The following is a 16,428-nucleotide window of genomic DNA, read 5'->3' as shown; positions in this document are numbered from 1 at the left end:
GTGTGTGTGTGTGTGTGTGTGTGTGTGTGTAATAGAACAGAAATAAGAGAGGAAAGATGAGTCTGTCCAAACATCAATCCAAGAGTTCCAACTAATAAAAAATGTTAAATGAGAGAGACCATGCTGGGAGGAAACCACCAAGAAACACATCAAGAAAATGCCCCCACAGCAAAGACTATGAACTAGAACAGCTCACTCATTCCCCACATCAGAACACATTTTGTGATGTTTGGAAACATCACCTTAAAGGGAGGAGATTCCTTCAAAAAGAAACACTAGGTCACCTGCCAGGATGGGGAATAAAAGTAGAATCAGCCCCGACTGGAGGGCACAGAGGAACACTGAAAGTTCAGAGGTCTGGCCTGTACCTGTGCACAGACAGAATTCTGAGGCAGTCAGCTAGCATTTCAGCAGGAACATAAACACATCTCAGAAGAGCAGCAGATCTGCTGAAGTTTTATCTCCATGAGGTTTTTCTCAGAAGGTAGGGGAGAATTTGCTCTACAGAAAGGACTGGATGAAGAAAGACAAGGCAGGCAGCCCAGTGCACACAGGATATAACACAGGTGTTTGTAGATGAGCCGCAGAGAAGGGTAAATGATATAATTTCACACATCAACACCATGCGATGCAGTGATCCCATTTGTGGGGAGGTGGAGATGGCATGGTGTGTATAAGACTGGGCAGTCATCTAGTGCTTCTCATTGGAAGAAGTTGTTTTTCCATTTTTGACCAATTTTCTGACATCATTATTTTAAAATAAAAAATTTGAAAATACAGGAAAGTGTCAGACAGAAACGACAAGGAAGGATGACTGAAATTTGCAAGAACTAAATATGGTAGAAAAGAGTTAAGATGTGGCACATCATTGAAGGCCACATAGGGATCTATGTGGCACCAAACTTAGGAGATTCTTGATGTATTTTGTTGAAAGAACTAGTGAATTTTCTGAAAGAATTGATTGTCATATTAAATGACAAGAAATAAGGCAGGGAACTGAAGAATAATATGTTATATCAAGAATGAGTTTTTACCTTAGAAATTAAAGGCCTACAGACATTCAGCTGAGAACAAAGCCCTTGTGAGTTTGCATTCTCCTAGATTAGACTGTGAGCAGGGGAGGACTGAGTGGATCCTGAAGGACAAAGTCAATGAGGGTGACAGAGAGAAGAAGGAGGGGACTTCCAGGTGGGAGGACAAGCCTGGCAAAGTCCTGATCTTGGAGATGAGCTCCATGCACCAGAGGTCACACATGATGACTCTACTGCCGCCTTCGGTCAGCACGGCAGCTCCTTACTGTCCTCTGGGTGTGAGGCCACCGGGCAGTCCTCATCTTTTGCCATAAGGACAAATGTAGTCAGGGATGTCTCTATGACTGGGTGTCTTGGCCGTGACTTTAGTGTCATTGGAGGTTGAGGAGTTCTTTTCTGAGTAGATGCCTTGAGTAGCTCAGGTTGTTTAGCAGCAAACGTGGTCTTATCCATTTGATGCCAATGGCCACCACCCACCCCAGGGGACAGAAATATATCTCTGGGCAAGGACCAATGCCCACAATGGTGGGTGCAAGGAGGGAGAAAATCAGCCATAGTAGAGAATCATGGTTCTAGCGCTAGAAATATGTATTAGATCTCCCTTATTCCCCTTGTAACATCCCTATGACCACAGATTCAAGTTCTGGAGTCCAATAGTTAATACGAAAACATGGGCATTAGCTGGAGGGAAATTAGTAACTGAATAGAGAAGATTTGGTGTATTAATCTAACAAGCCATATGGACTGTCACATGTTTTTGCGGATTAAATATTTAATCACAGATCTTGTAGAAATATCAAGCTGTGTAAGTTTTGGTTAATGAGCCAGAGAGAAATACCGGGAGGTGACAAGTGATATTGACTCAGCTTCCAAATCCGGCTCTCTGTCCCAAGTCATTAGATGGATCCGGGATAGATTGAATCAAGCTAATATTTATTTCCAAAGAACAGAGCGCTGAGGTGGCCCCGCCCCTGGATGTCAAGTCTCCCACTTCTTGTTTTCCTACCCTGGCCCTACTGATGGGTGATCTTCTAGTTATCTCTAAGAAAATTAAGTCTGCGGTGTTAGCACCATGATGTCAGCTTGATGTCTGGGTTTAGAGTTGGGGATGAGCCTTGCCTTTTAGAGTCTCTATTTTAAATGACTAACTCCTTTTAAATAAACCCACTAATAAATCATGCCATATACTCAGAGAATTCTTTGTAGAATTGCAATCTATCTTCAAAAACAGTAATAAAACAACTAATTAGACACCCATTTTATCACAACTGTCACACACAGTCCAGAAGAGCGCAGGTCATGCTCTCTAGAAGATGAACAGGGAGGAAAGAGTCATGAGGTCAGGTCCTTGTCACCAGGACACAGGTGAACATTGGAGCCATGGGTCCTGGTAAGGTGAACTCAAAGATTCGAGGCCATGATCTGACACCAGCAGTGGGTTCTCTCTTCGGTGTGTTATTGGAAGTAAATAGTTTCAACTAAAAGGCCCCCAGGCAGGGACAGTGGAGAGCACTTCACATGGAGCAAAGGCCTTGAGTAGAACACCGTGGGGCCTGCACAGAAATCTACCTGGAGGTCACATAGAGCTGCTGTGCAGATCAAGGTTACAGAAATCCACTTGACTCATAAAGTAAAGTCCATAAGTGTTAAACTAAGGAGATCAGTAGAGTTGAGAGCTCTCTTTTTTCACAACACCTACCTCCCCACCCATCTATGCTACCCAGTAGCTGTGTGGCTATGATCAAGTCACTTGAGTTCTTCTGTCGCATTCCCTATAGCTGGACACAGATGATATGTCTACCTCATGGGAGGGAGACCACACATCAGTTTGCTCAGGGGAGTCAGTCTGTGCTGCTGCCGTGGCATTCCGTCCATTTAGTGACGGACCCTCTACATCAATGTCATCTACTGACATGGCCATTGCTACAGATAGAAAAAATTTGAGGGTTTCTACAGCTCTGTCTCATTGGTTTCTACACACAGAGCACAGACTAGCTGGGTTCTGGTGGATTTCCACGGTCCTTTCCTGGGCCAGTGCTAGGTGTGTCTGGTGACTCTTTCCTTCATCCATTGAAGAAATCAAGGTGGCCTCCTGGGGAATAAAAGGAGGAGTTCTGGGCACTCACCTCCAAAGTGAGATCCTTCTTTCCTGCCACACCGCAGTGACCAGCGGGAGCCGCTGCCGGGACCATGAAGCTGCTCCCAGTCCTCGTGCTCGCTGCCCTCCCCTTTTACTGCTACGCAGGTGAGTCCGCACGGGGCGGGGCTCGGGGGGCTTGTTGTCAGGGCCGCTGTGGGAGATCTCTGCTCCCCTCACCCCAGGACAGGGCACCTCACTTCTCTAGTTTGTAGGTGTGTGTGTGTGTGTGTGTGTGTGTGTGTGTGTAACAAGGAAGCAGTGTGTGAGGACTTAAAGAATACCCAGATCCTGAGTTACTGTCCGAGGACTCAGACCATTCCCCGTCATCTTTCTGAATGGACGTGCAGCTGGGATGTGGGAGAAGGACAAGCATCCCGGCTGCCCAACAAGGAGTTCATGCCTCTGTGACTGAGCAGCTTTTGCACGCTTTCATCCCAGGTTCTGGCTGCACACTTGTGAGCCAGGTGATCAATCAGGCAATTGACCCTGAAGTGAGCAAGGATCAATACATAGAAAATTTTAGAGAGTTCATACCGGATGCAGAAGCAGAAGAGGCCATAAGACAAGCGAAGCAGTGCTTTCTCCAACAGAGTGAAGAAACTCTGACAAATGCCCAGGTGATGGTGGTAAGTTTGGTTTCTTCTTAACTGCTTTTAACCACTATACAGAAATAGACAATGTCAAAGTTGGTTACTAATTTCTTCAAAGCTAGTGTTGTTCACAGTTTACTTTATTTCATTGAATTTATTGTTGGTGAGTGTGAATACTCTGACACCAGGAAAGCCATCCAAGCTGGTGTTGGGGAGCCTGTGCACTTTGTGGAATCTCCAGTGAGTGATTCCTGGAAATGCGAGAGGGAAAAGGGTGTTTGGATAAAGGCTTCCCTTCCCCTCAGTACAGCGGTGTGCAAGGGAGGGCTGTGAGGAAGTGGGAGATATTAGGCCTGGAGAGTTGCACATTAGCTGATCACAAGGTCTAGGAGATTGGTTGCTCTGCTGGGTGAATATTCTTACCACAACTAGTCTGTATATTTAAAGTGCAGAAATGGGTGTTATGTGTATTTATCATGATTAAAACTTAAAAAAAATTAACAACCTCTTCAATCGAAGATGAGGGGAACTATTTAAAAAGAAAACACTAAATCAGACAAATCTGTAAGATTGAACATCTGGAAAGTTTAGTAGCCTAAAAAAGGATAGGGTGCGGGCATCTGCCCATTTGCCCTAGTTCTTAACATGCAGGCCATGCAGGAACTCAAACTGCACACTGCCTCGTATTTGGACTGAGGTACTGAAAACTGACAACACAGTGTATTTATTGGGTAAGTTCTTGAAGAAGAGGAAACATGCAGAAAAATCAGCAAAGGGATCCCCGCTGGGGAAGTGCTGGAAGCACCGGCCCCTCTGGCATCAGCAGAGGTCTCCTGAGTGGGAGGACACAGCACAGAATTCCGATGTTACTTCCACCAGCAGCTCTCTGCCGCTGGGTGTGGACCAATCTGGGGATAAGATAGAGGAAATGTTTGTTTCTCAGGATTGTCCTTTGTTAGAAGAACTGACATGTAAGCGATGACTGTGTTTGTTTTCCAGGATGCAATATACAATAGTGTTTGGTGTAAGCCATATTAACTTTGCCCCAGACCTTTGGCTCAGACTACAGGGAATGATCAGAAACCGACCGACGATGAGTAGAAATCACGACTTAGCATCCTTTTCATCTTTTTATCTACAGACTGCAAGACAATTGTTGAAACCTCACATACATTTTCTCTTCAATAAAGCATCTGCAAACCTAACGTTCTTCCTTGGTGATTGACTAACACGGGGGTTTTAAAGACACAATCACACACATGTTGCTCATGTGCGCACACACCTGTACACAATCCTCATCACAGAACTCATGAATGGAGGGTTGAGAATCAGAAAGGCACTCTGTCCCTCAGCATCTGCTGCCTGTCATGGACCCGGTGCATTGAAAAGCGATGCTCTCTCCTCATCATCCCACCTTCCTGGGTCCATCTGAGCACTGTGGGCTCTCAGGTCTTGTGTCTGCATCTGCTCAGCTTCCTGTCCCGGATCCACTGCTGTCCCCATGACCATGCCGTGCCCTGCTGTCCACTCAGACTCCTCCCTGGGTGCTCTCTGTCCCTGACCAGAGGTGCAGGGAGGGGACAGAGTTAGTGCCAGACGTGACTCAGGCAAAGCAGGGCTGAAACCTGTCTTGATCGGAAAATTAATGTGTGACCTCAATTTTGAATTTTAAAAATATTTCATTACAATTTATTTACCCTATTATGGATATCTTTGGTCCCTCCTTCAACTGTGTGACTGTCCCTGGTCATGGCCCTGCAGGGGGCAGTGTGGTTCACCCTTTTATTCCCACAGTGACCAACCACCAGTGAGGTTGGAATTCCCTGGGAAGGAAGCAAAGTGAGTGATTTTAACTCGGACTCAGTTCTCCTCACTGTGGCCCGTCCTCACTATCCTGACACCAGGGGTGGGTGACGAGCGCCCTCTGTTTACACCAGCACAGGTCCCTATCACCCAGCCTAAGCCCTAATCCCTTCTTGGTACAACTCAGCTCCCGCCAGGGCTGACTTCCACCAGCCATATCCCAAACAGGGAACAAGGTAGACAATACCTTTTGGTCCTACAAAAGTGTTACAATGTCTTTTAAAATGTTAACCAAAAGTGAATATAGTAATAATAAATATGCACCAATGAACCTCTGAGGGTATATGCATCTTTATATAAACGCCATTATAAGATACATTATTTAACATGTTTTACGAAGAAGTGGCCATAAGTACCAAAGACTCAATAAGTCATATGAGGAAGTCCCTCCCATTTCTTCAAATCACCTCCAGCCTGTGACACCATTAGGCCCAGGTAATAGGGCCCTTCACCTGGACCTATGGTTTAAATCTTATTTGTTATATACATATGTGCATACATGTGCACACACACACAAACACACTTATTAAGAACTCATGGGCCATGCTCAGTTCTGGTTCTTTGACGCATTTACAGAAGTTTGCATTTGCTCAGATGAGCCCTGGTTCATCTGGGAGGAGCCTGTCCTGTTCAGGCTGCAGTGGGTGTGTCCATGGAGAAGGAGAACGTTCTGTTGGGGAGTCCCAAGGAGATATAGGGCTGCAGTCACTGGATCCCCATTGACCAGTCAGATCGGCCAGGGGCTTGCAAGGGAGGAAAGGCCTAAGTATTCTGAGTGATGGCAGTTCCGAGGAGGGATGGGAGCAGGAGGCAGGGTCACAGGTGAAGCCTGATTGGGTGGCCGGGATGCCCCTGCCTCCTTGGACACTGCACATTGCCCACTTTGGCCCCGCGGTCTCAGCACAGCCCTGAGCTGCCTTGGGGGAGGGTGGGCACCGTTTACGTGCTCCTGTGTGTCCCGGGTGTACCTCTCATCTGATGACATGGTTAGAAGTGTTAGAAGACATTTGTCTGTGTTCCTAAGAGGAGCTGGTATGAACAATGTGGATTGTGCTGAGAACATCAGTGACTGCCAGGGGGCCAGGCCCACCAGGGTGCGGGCAGGGATGCTGGAGATGAGGCGGGGAAGAGCTAGCTTTAGAGAGCTGGTGCCAAGGGGCAGGGTGAGGTCCCCAGCAGTGTGCGTCATTACGTCTCTCTAAAACCCTGGTGTTAGTCAGTTACCAAGGAAGAATGTTAGGTTTGCAGATGGTTTATGGAAGGAATTGAAATATTTCTTTTATCATGGGTGTTTTTATTTTAAGTTTCCCTCATTCTTAATTGAGAAGCTGTTAATTAAAAGAAAATTTAATCATGGTAAATGACATAACATAAATGTTACCCTTCTCTGTACTTTAAATTTACAGTTTCGTCAAGTTAGGAACATTCACTCTGCAGAGCAACCAATCTGGATCTTCTCATCACCTAATGTGCAAGTCTATACCCTTAGCATCTCCCATTTTCTCACCACCCACCACTGCAAGCTACATTTCTACCTTCTGTTCTTAGAGGTGTTTTACTCTACAAAATACAACAATTGTCTTTTTATGACTGGCTTATTTCTTTTTTTTTTTTTTTTTTTTTTTTTTTTTTCATTTTTCTGAAGCTGGAAACAGGGAGAGACAGTCAGACAGACTCCCGCATGCGCCCGACCGGGATCCACCCGGCACGCCCACCATGGGGCGACGCTCTGCCCACCAGGGGGCGATGCTCTGCCCATCCTGGGCGTCGCCATGTTGCGACCAGAGCCACTCTAGCGCCTGAGGCAGCGGCCACAGAGCCATCCCCAGCGCCCGGGCCATGTTTGCTCCAATGGAGCCTTGGCTGCAGGAGGGGAAGAGAGAGACAGAGAGGAAAGCGCGGCGGAGGGGTGGAGAAGCAAATGGGCGCTTCTCCTGTGTGCCCTGGCCGGGAATCGAACCCGGGTCCTCCGCACGCTAGGCTGACGCTCTACCGCTGAGCCAACCGGCCAGGGCCTGACTGGCTTATTTCTTTTATCATACTTTCTCAAGGTTTATCCATGTGGTCAGAAACCCTGGGTCTGAAGAATTTAGTGATGGACACGTATCTTTGTGCTGTGGCAATATTGCCAAATAGTTACCTGGGAACGTTGTGAATGGAACATTAGGGTAGGGAATGCCTGCTGGAAATAACTACACAGTCTCTGTTATAAACAGCAGGAATAGCTCATTGTTTAACTACTGATGTGGTTTTCATCAATGACATCACCCTGGCAGAGTCACAGCCATGGTTTCCACTTCCCACTCACGGGACTGCAATTAATTAATGGTCATGAAGTTTGGGCCACAAAAACAACATCAGCAAATTCAGAAAAATCAAAGTTGTACCAAGCATATTTTCTGATCATAAAGCCTTGAAACTAGAATTCAATTGCAAAAAAGAGGAAAAAAATCCCACAAAAATGTGGAAACTAAACAACATACTTTTAAAAAATGAATGGGTCAAAGAAGAAATTAGCGCAGAGATCAAAAGATATATACAGACAAATGAAAATGACAATACGACATATCAGAATCTATGGGATGCAGCAAAAGCAGTGATAAGAGGGAAGTTCATATCACTTCAGGCATATATGAACAAACAAGAGAGAGCCCAAGTGAACCACTTAACTTCCCACCTTAAGGAACTAGAAAAAGAAGAACAAAGACAACCCAAAACCAGCTGAAGAAAGGAGATAATAAAAATCAGAGCAGAAATAAATGAAATAGAGAACAGAAAAACCATAGAAAAAATTAATAGAACAAGGAGCTGGTTCTTTGAAAAGATCAACAAAATTGACAAACCCTTTGCAAGACTTACCAAGGAAAAAAGAGAAAGAACTCATATAAACAAAATCCAAAATGAAAGAGGAGAAATCACCACGGACACCGTAGATATACAAAGAATTATTGTAGAATACTATGAAAAACTTTATGCCACTAAATTCAACAACCTAGAAGAAATGGATAAATTCCTAGAAAAATACAACCTTCCTAGACTGAGTCAAGAAGAAGCAGAAAGCCTAAACAGACCTATTAGTAGAGAAGAAATAGAAAAAACCATTAAAAACCTCCCCAAAAATAAAAGTCCAGGCCCAGACGACTAAACCAGTGAATTTTATCAAACATTCAAAGAAGACTTGGTTCCTATTCTACTCAAAGTCTTCCAAAAAATTGAAGAAGAAGCAATACTTCCAAACACATTTTATGAGGCCAACATAACCCTCATACCAAAACCAGGCAAGGATGGCACAAAAAAAGAAAACTACAGACTAATATCTCTAATGAATACAGATGCTAAAATACTAAACAAAATACTAGCAAATTGAATACAACAACATATTAAAAAAATAATACATCATGATCAAGTGGGATTCATCCCAGAATCTTAGGATGGTTCAACATACGTAAAACGGTTAATGTAATACACCATATCAACAAAACAAAGAACAAAAACCACACGATCTTATCAATAGACGCAGAAAAGGCTTTCGATAAAATACAACACAATTTTATGTTTAAGACTCTCAACAAAATGGGTATAGAAGAAAAATATCTCAACATGATAAAGGCCATATATGATAAACCATCAGCTAACATCATATTAAATGGCAGGAAACTGAAGGATTTCCTCCTTAAATCAGGAACAAGACAGGGTTGTCCACTCTCTCCACTCTTATTTAATGTGGTACTAGAAGTTCTAGCCAGAGCAATCAGACAAGACAAAGAAATAAAAGGCATTCATATTGGAAAAGAAGAAGTAAAGGTATCACTTTTTGCAGATGATATGATCCTATACATCGAAAACCCCAAAGAATCCACAAAAAGACTACTAGAAACAATAAGCCAATACAGTAAGGTCACAGGATACAAAATTAACAGACAGAAGTCAATAGCCTTTCTATATGACAACAATAAAACATTTGAGAACGAACTCAAAAGAATAATCCCCTTCACAATTGCAACAAAAAAAATAAAATACTTAGGAATAAACATAATAAAGAATGTAAAGGACTTATATAATGAAAACTATAAACCATTGTTAAAGGAAATCGAAAAAGATATAATGAGATGGAAGAATATTCCTTGTTCTTGGTTAGGAAGAATAAATATAATCAAGATGGCCATATTACCCAAAGGAATATACAAATTTAATGCAATTCCAATCAAAATTCCAATGACATTTTTTAAAGAAATGGAGCAAAAAATCGTCAGATTTATATGGAACTAAAAAAAACCCCGAATAGCCAAAGCAATCCTAAAGAAAAAGAATGAAGCTGGGGGCATTACAATACCTGACTTCAAACTATATTATAGGGCCACGACAATCAAAACAGCATGGTATTTGCAGAAAAATAGACACTCAGACCAATGGAACAGAATAGAAAACCCAGAAATAAAACCACATATATATAGTCAAATAATTTTTGATAAAGGGGCCAACAACACACAATGGAGAAAAGAAAGCCTCTTCAATAAATGGTGCTGGGAAAACTGGAAAGCCACATGCAAAAGAATAAAACTGGACTACAGTTTGTCCCCCTGTACTAAAATTAACTCAAAATGGATCAAAGATCTAAACACAAGACCTGAAACAATAAAGTACATAGAAGAAGACATAGGTACTAAACTCACGGACCTGGGTTTTAAAGAGCATTTTATGAATTTGACTCCAAAGGCAAGAGAAGTGAAGGAAAAAAAAAAAAAAAAAAAAAAGGAAAAAAAAATGGTCATGAAGTTCAGGAACTACAGGTTCTACAAATATTAGGAACAACTTATAGTAATAAATTTGAAAATTTAAATGAAATGAGCACAAATTTCTTAGATTTATTTAAGAAGGAGAAGAAAACCTGCAAGCTTTAGATATATAAAAATATGGATTTGTAATTTAAAACCTCACAAAGCATATTGTAGGATACTTTATTCTTCTAATTTTTTTTTTTTTGTATTTTTCTGAAGCTGGAAACGGGGAGAGACAGTCAGATAGACTCCCGCATGCGCCCGACCGGGATCCACCCGGCACGCCCACCAGGGGCGAGGCTCTGCCCACCAGGGGGCGATGCTCTGCCCCTCTGGGGTGTCGCTCTGCTGCGACCAGAGGCACTCTAGTGCCTGGGGCAGAGGCCAAGGAGCCATCCCCAGCGCCTGGGCCATCTTTGCTCCAATGGAGCCTTGGCTGCGGGAGGGGAAGAGAGAGACAGAGCGGAAGGAGGGGGTGGGGGTGGAGAAGCAAATGGGCGCTTCTCCTATGTGCCCTGGCCGGGAATCGAACCCGGGTCCCCCGCACGCCAGGCCGACGCTCTACTGCTGAGCCAACCGGCCAGGGCCTTGTAGGATACTTTAAAACAATTTTGTGAAGAAGAATATATTTAATACAAAAAACTTTCTTTTTTCTTTTTTTTTGTATTTTTTCTGAAGCTGGAAACGCGGAGAGACAGTCAGACAGACTCCCGCATGTGCCCGACTGGGATCCACCCGGCATGCTCACCAGGGGGCGATGCTCTGCCCACCAGGGGGCGATGCTCTGCCCCTCTCGGGCGTCTGCCACTCCAGCGCGTGGGGCAGAGGCCAAGGAGCCATCCCCAGCGCCCGGGCCATCTCTGCTCCAATGGAGCCCCGGCTGCGGGAGGGGAAGAGAGAGACAGAGAGGAAGGAGGGGGCGGGGGTGGAGAAGCAAATGGACGCTTCTCCCATGTGCCCTGGCCGGGAATCGAACCCGGGTCCCCCGCATGCCAGACCGACGCTCTACCGCTGAGCCAACCAGCCAGGACCTACAAAAAACTTTTAGGATATTCAAAAGTTCAATGCCTCGCTCTAACACCTGCTATAAAGCGTGTTCTACAATTATTGAATATTTGGGCCTCTCCGTTCATATTTTTCAAGTTTAGACAGATGTCCTAAAATTCTGCAATCATTTTTCAATAATAAAATATCTGAGATATTAATGTATTTTGTACATAATCAAGCATCTGTTTTTCACAAAACGATTCAAAGATTGAAGGTGAACACATTTCAGCTACGGAAGTTAGTCTTCTTTTGAACGACTTTATCCTTCAATATAAATTTTTTTTTTATCAAAGAAGTGCAGAATTTTTACCAGACATGTATTGAAGAATGGTCTGAAACAAACATCACAGGAAATATCAGTTTTCAATGATGTTTTTTTGACTTCATCGCAAGTATATTGGACAGATATTAAATCTTGTCTGGAGTTTTTAGCTAAAGAAATGCCAAACATCAAAATAGACGACAATTGTCTCTTTGAAGAAATTAGAAGACTGAATGTATATTTAAGTTCTGAAAAATTAATACAATGGGAAAATGAACACATCAAAATTGACAAAAGATGGGTGGAAATATTCATCAATTTTAAAAATGAACATATTCCATGTGTGAATTTATTTATTCTTGTTCAATTGACATTGTGCTGCCCTGGAACTAATGCAGTAGTTGAAAGAGTGTTTTCAATTGCTAATGATTTTTGGACAAGTGAGAAATCAAGATTGAATGTTGATATTCTAGCTGCAGCACTTGCCGTAAAATTCAGTATGAAGAATATTTCTTGTTCAGATATTTCCAATATATTGTTACAGGATGATACATTGACAAAAAATATTCACTCAGTGGGAAAGTACTCATGTAGATAATATTATATCATGAGTACTCATGAGGATAATATTATCTACATGAGTACTTTTTTCTTATAATTATTATTAAAAATCAATAGGCATATAAGCATAATTATAATATTAAATATTATAAATGTTTTTATTATGCATTTGTCATATTATAGTGTATTATCGTTGCAATGAATACAATGTTTCTTTAATTTACCATAATGTTGTCAATTTATTTTTGTCCTTCTCTGTAGCCGCCCTTCTCCTAGAACCCCGCCCCTCGTGTACACACTGCTTTGGTTGCTCAGCAACACTGGCTGACACCTGGTTTTCATACTTCAGTTTAGATTTTCCATCTGCACTTGGAAGCAGTGTCGGTCTCATTTAAGCTGTGCCGTCCTCGGCCGGCGGGGACGTTTGCACGGCTTCTTTATCTGGCGCTTGATGTTTTTCATAAGGTTGGAATTTACTCATGAATTATTTCTTCAAATATTTATTAACCGCTAAGTTATTTCCTTTGTGCTTTCTAATTATTCATACGACCTTTGAAACTGATCATGGGGAAGGTGTGGCACAATCAGGTCCACCGTGGGACTGCACACAGGAGGAAACATCCAGGGAGATTTTCTCAGACTGAACAGGCTGTAAGGTCTGCACCCCCAGGTGGCACTATTTCCAGTAGAATCCTGGGTCGCCCCGAATGCGTGCAGTCTACCCTTTGTCGCCAGGGGGAACCTTAAGCTTTGTTTTGGATGCAGTGGCCAAAGAGTCCCAAAACGACAGGTTCACTGGCATTGGTCCTAGTTCAGAAGAACTGACCAGCTCTGCTCTTCTTGACAAAAGAGGGCCCTTCCAAGACCCACCCGGTGCGTTTAATGGCTGTCTCTTCCGACTGCACACCCACGGAGCAGCAGAGGAGATTTAGGGCAACATAGGCAGATGAAGCGAAACAAAAATGACTTTGGGCCCACGGTACAGCATGTCCACGGAGGGCACAGGTAACAGAGTGGCGGATAGAGGGAGCATTGGTGCTGGGGAAGGACGAGGGAGGAAAATGTGGAGCATGGAGCTGGGAGGAGTGAGGATGACCCCAAAGTGCCTTATTTGTAGAGGAATGCCGGCCCCTGGATTTAGCGTTCCTGTTCGGGGGAGAATCTGATAGGACACGTTGCTCAGTGTCTCACAGACCTGCGATCAGTTAATTCCTGTTATTCTCTGGTAAATAAAGAAGAGTTTCCATTTAGTGGCACTTAGAAAAACTCAATGACTCTCTTAAGCAGACCTAGTCCATAGACCCCCAGTTGGAAAATTGGATCCACATTCCAAATCCAGATGTTCCTGAACAGTCTGCCTGCCTCTTCCCTGTCTGTCTTGGGAAGGCGTCAGGAAACCAGTCATGGTGTGCTATCCACAGACCGAGTCCAACCTGGTTTTCTCCCTTAAATGGTATTGAAACCATTTCGCTGCTACAGAGATCTTTATCTCTGTCATTATATCTTTATCTCTGTCATTATATCCAATATAGGAAATTCAGGTTTCTCAGTAAAGAAACAAATTTCGAAAGGAGATGTATTAGCTTAAAAAGTAACCCATAAAGAAACTTCCCTTTGCCACCACAAGGTCATGACCAGCCAAAGCCCCTGACTGCAGTGGCAATCAGCACACTGCCGAAGACGGAATTGGCAGAGCAGACTGACCATGAGTGTAATCTCTGCCCATCCTCCTTTGAAGTCCCCACTGCCACCAAAAAAACCCCGCAGAACGATGTTAATACAACAAAAGAACAGAGTGCTGAACTCAGCAGTGTGGGGGGAAAAGAAAGTGATGAGAAGTGTTTTCCCACAGAGAGCGGGCAGATGAGATGAAACCTACTGAGAACTGAATCCAGAGGAAGTGAGGTACAAGTGCGGGCTGGAACAAAGCCCTTCAGAGAGGGCAGATTTCTGGGCAAAGGGGGAATCGGGGTTAGGGGAGGACTTGAATAATTGTTGGAGAAGCCAGTGGCATGGAGTGTGAGTAGAAGTACTCCAGCAGCACCAGGCAGCTACGTCACCCCTTTTCTCTGTTGCCTTAACAGTGGTAGGCAAACTCATTAGTCAACAGAGCCAAATATCAACAGTACAACAATTGAAATTTCTTTTGAGAGCCAACTTTTTTAAATTTAAACTATTTAGGTAGGTACATTCCTTATCGAGGTAGCGCTCACATGTGGTATTTTGTGGAAGAGCCACACTTAAGGGCCAAAGAGACCTATATGGCTCCCGAGCTGCGGTTTGCCGACCAGGGATTTAAGACGTGGTCTTTCACCACAGAAGACAGAAGTAAAAGGTTGTACAACCGACTTCTTTTAGGTAAAATAAGTTACAGGTCAGCTGGTGACAGCAAAATTACACCACATCTAAAAATATTATTTAATGTCAATGATCAAATGAGCTGCTCTTTGGCAATGTTTCTGAAGTCTGGGTCATAGTGTCGATCACGTGCGTTTGAAGATCCAGCATATTTGTTCAGAGAATGTAAAACACTCTGAACATTAAAGTTTAATGTGTGTTGACATTAAACTTTTCTCTAACTGACCTTCAGTGTGTCCCATAGTCCTGACCGTGATGGGGCCTCTCTATTCCCTTTGTGATGCTGCAAGTTATGCGTTTTCGTGCATGCAATCAAGTTAGCTATACATAGTGTTTTCTAGTGTTTATCAGTTTGTGTCCAGTAAGGAAAGAGAAAACTGCCTAGGTCTGTTAAGCAGGTAGAATTTCATCCAGGAATTGGTGATAAAGGTGTTTTCAGGGCTGGAGAAGCAAGAAAGAGAATCCAAAGGCTGTCCATTGATTGCAGAGGCCGGCAGACTGTTCCCAGAAGAGGAAGAGAAAAACGACGGCTGGTGTTGCTGAGCGCGCACAACTGCAGGTGAAGCTTAGGCTGCGCTGTTGGGAATGAATTGGTTGAGCAAGAACCCAGGAGCCCATACATGGCAGCCACCCCTGTGGACACACCCTTCCTGGGCTGTGGTGAGTGTCATACACACTGCTCCTGCAATCACTGCAAGAGGTGAGGACAAGGCTGAGAATCATCGCAGCTGTCTCTTCCCACCTTTCATTTCCATCAGGGCCTTCCACTAGAGAAGCTAACACAGAGCAGCTGGAAGGGAGTCTGAATGTGTAACTCGCAGGCCTTCAGCTGTAATGACAGAGAGATGAGTATGACAAACAGCTCTGAAACTCAGACAGTAAAGACCCAACCTGGCCCTGTTGTTGTAATTCCCTTTTGTGTGTGTGTGTGTATTTTTATGAAGTGAGAAGCAGGGAGGCAGAAAGACAGACTCCCACATGTTCCCAACAGGGATCCACCCAGCATAGTCCTCTAGGGCGTGATGCTCTGCCCATCTGGGAATGTTGCTCTGCTGCAATTGGAGCCATTCTAGCACCTGACGTGGAGGCCATGGAGGCATCCTCAGTGCCCGGGCCAACTTTGCTTCAATGGAGCCTTGGCTGTGGGAGGGGAAGAGAGAGCTAGAGAGAAAGGAGAGGGGGAAGGGGTGGATAAGCAGAAGGGTGCTTCTACTGTGTGCCCTGACCAGGAATCGAACCTGGGACTTCCACATGCTGGGCCAATGCTCTACCGCTGAGTCAACTGGCCAGGGCTTTTTTTTTTTTTTAAATTAAGTGAGAAGCAGGGAGGCAGAGACAGACTCCCACATGTGCCCTGACTGGGACCCACCTGGCAAGCCTACTAAGGTGCAATGCTCTGCCCACCTGGGCTGCTGCTCCATTGCTCGGCAACCAAACTAGTTTAGTATCTAAAACAAAGTCATGGAGCCATCCTCAGCACCTGGAGCTAACTTTGCCCGAACCATTCAAGCCATGGATGCAGGAAGGGAAGAGAGAGAGAGATGGAGGGTGAGGGGTGGAGAAGCAGATGGTCGCTTCTCCTGTGTGCCCTGACTGGGAATCAAATCTGGGACTTCCACACACCAGGCTGATGCTGTACTACTGAGCCAACTGGCCAGGGCAGGTCATTTTAATTCAGTCTTCTTATTCTCTCTCTTTCTTCCTCTTCTTTCTTGTTTTTCTTCTTCTACTTCTTCTCCTCCTCCTCCTCCTTCTTCTTTTTCTTCTTAACTTTTATGAAGTTGAGTCAAAAATAACA

General features: G+C 44.1%; 2 protein-coding genes across 3 annotated transcripts in view; both read left to right on the top strand.

The window, feature by feature from the left end:
* LOC136388562 (secretoglobin family 1D member 2-like) overlaps positions 1-16,428 on the top strand; it is a 395,093-nt gene that overhangs the window by 7,544 nt on the left and 371,121 nt on the right. The window lies entirely within an intron of this gene.
* Positions 3,173-16,428, top strand: part of LOC136388559 (mammaglobin-A-like) — an 87,076-nt gene continuing 73,820 nt past the window's right edge. Inside the window, exons 1-3 of one of the 2 annotated variants that reach the window (XM_066360381.1) lie at positions 3,173-3,276; positions 3,610-3,797; positions 4,761-4,923. In XM_066360381.1, coding sequence (XP_066216478.1) covers positions 3,222-3,276; positions 3,610-3,797; positions 4,761-4,799 — 282 coding nt within the window. In that variant the 5' untranslated portion in view covers positions 3,173-3,221 and the 3' untranslated portion in view covers positions 4,800-4,923. Of the gene's footprint in view, positions 3,277-3,609; positions 3,798-4,760; positions 4,924-16,428 lie in introns of those variants that run through there. The other variant, XM_066360382.1, reaches the window with a different exon arrangement.

The sequence above is a fragment of the Saccopteryx leptura genome, chromosome 1 (genome assembly GCF_036850995.1).
Source record: "Saccopteryx leptura isolate mSacLep1 chromosome 1, mSacLep1_pri_phased_curated, whole genome shotgun sequence".
NCBI classification, from domain to species: Eukaryota; Metazoa; Chordata; class Mammalia; order Chiroptera; family Emballonuridae; genus Saccopteryx; species Saccopteryx leptura.
The sequence above is the reverse complement of the archived record's forward strand: the minus strand, read 5'-3'. Positions and strand labels throughout refer to the sequence as shown.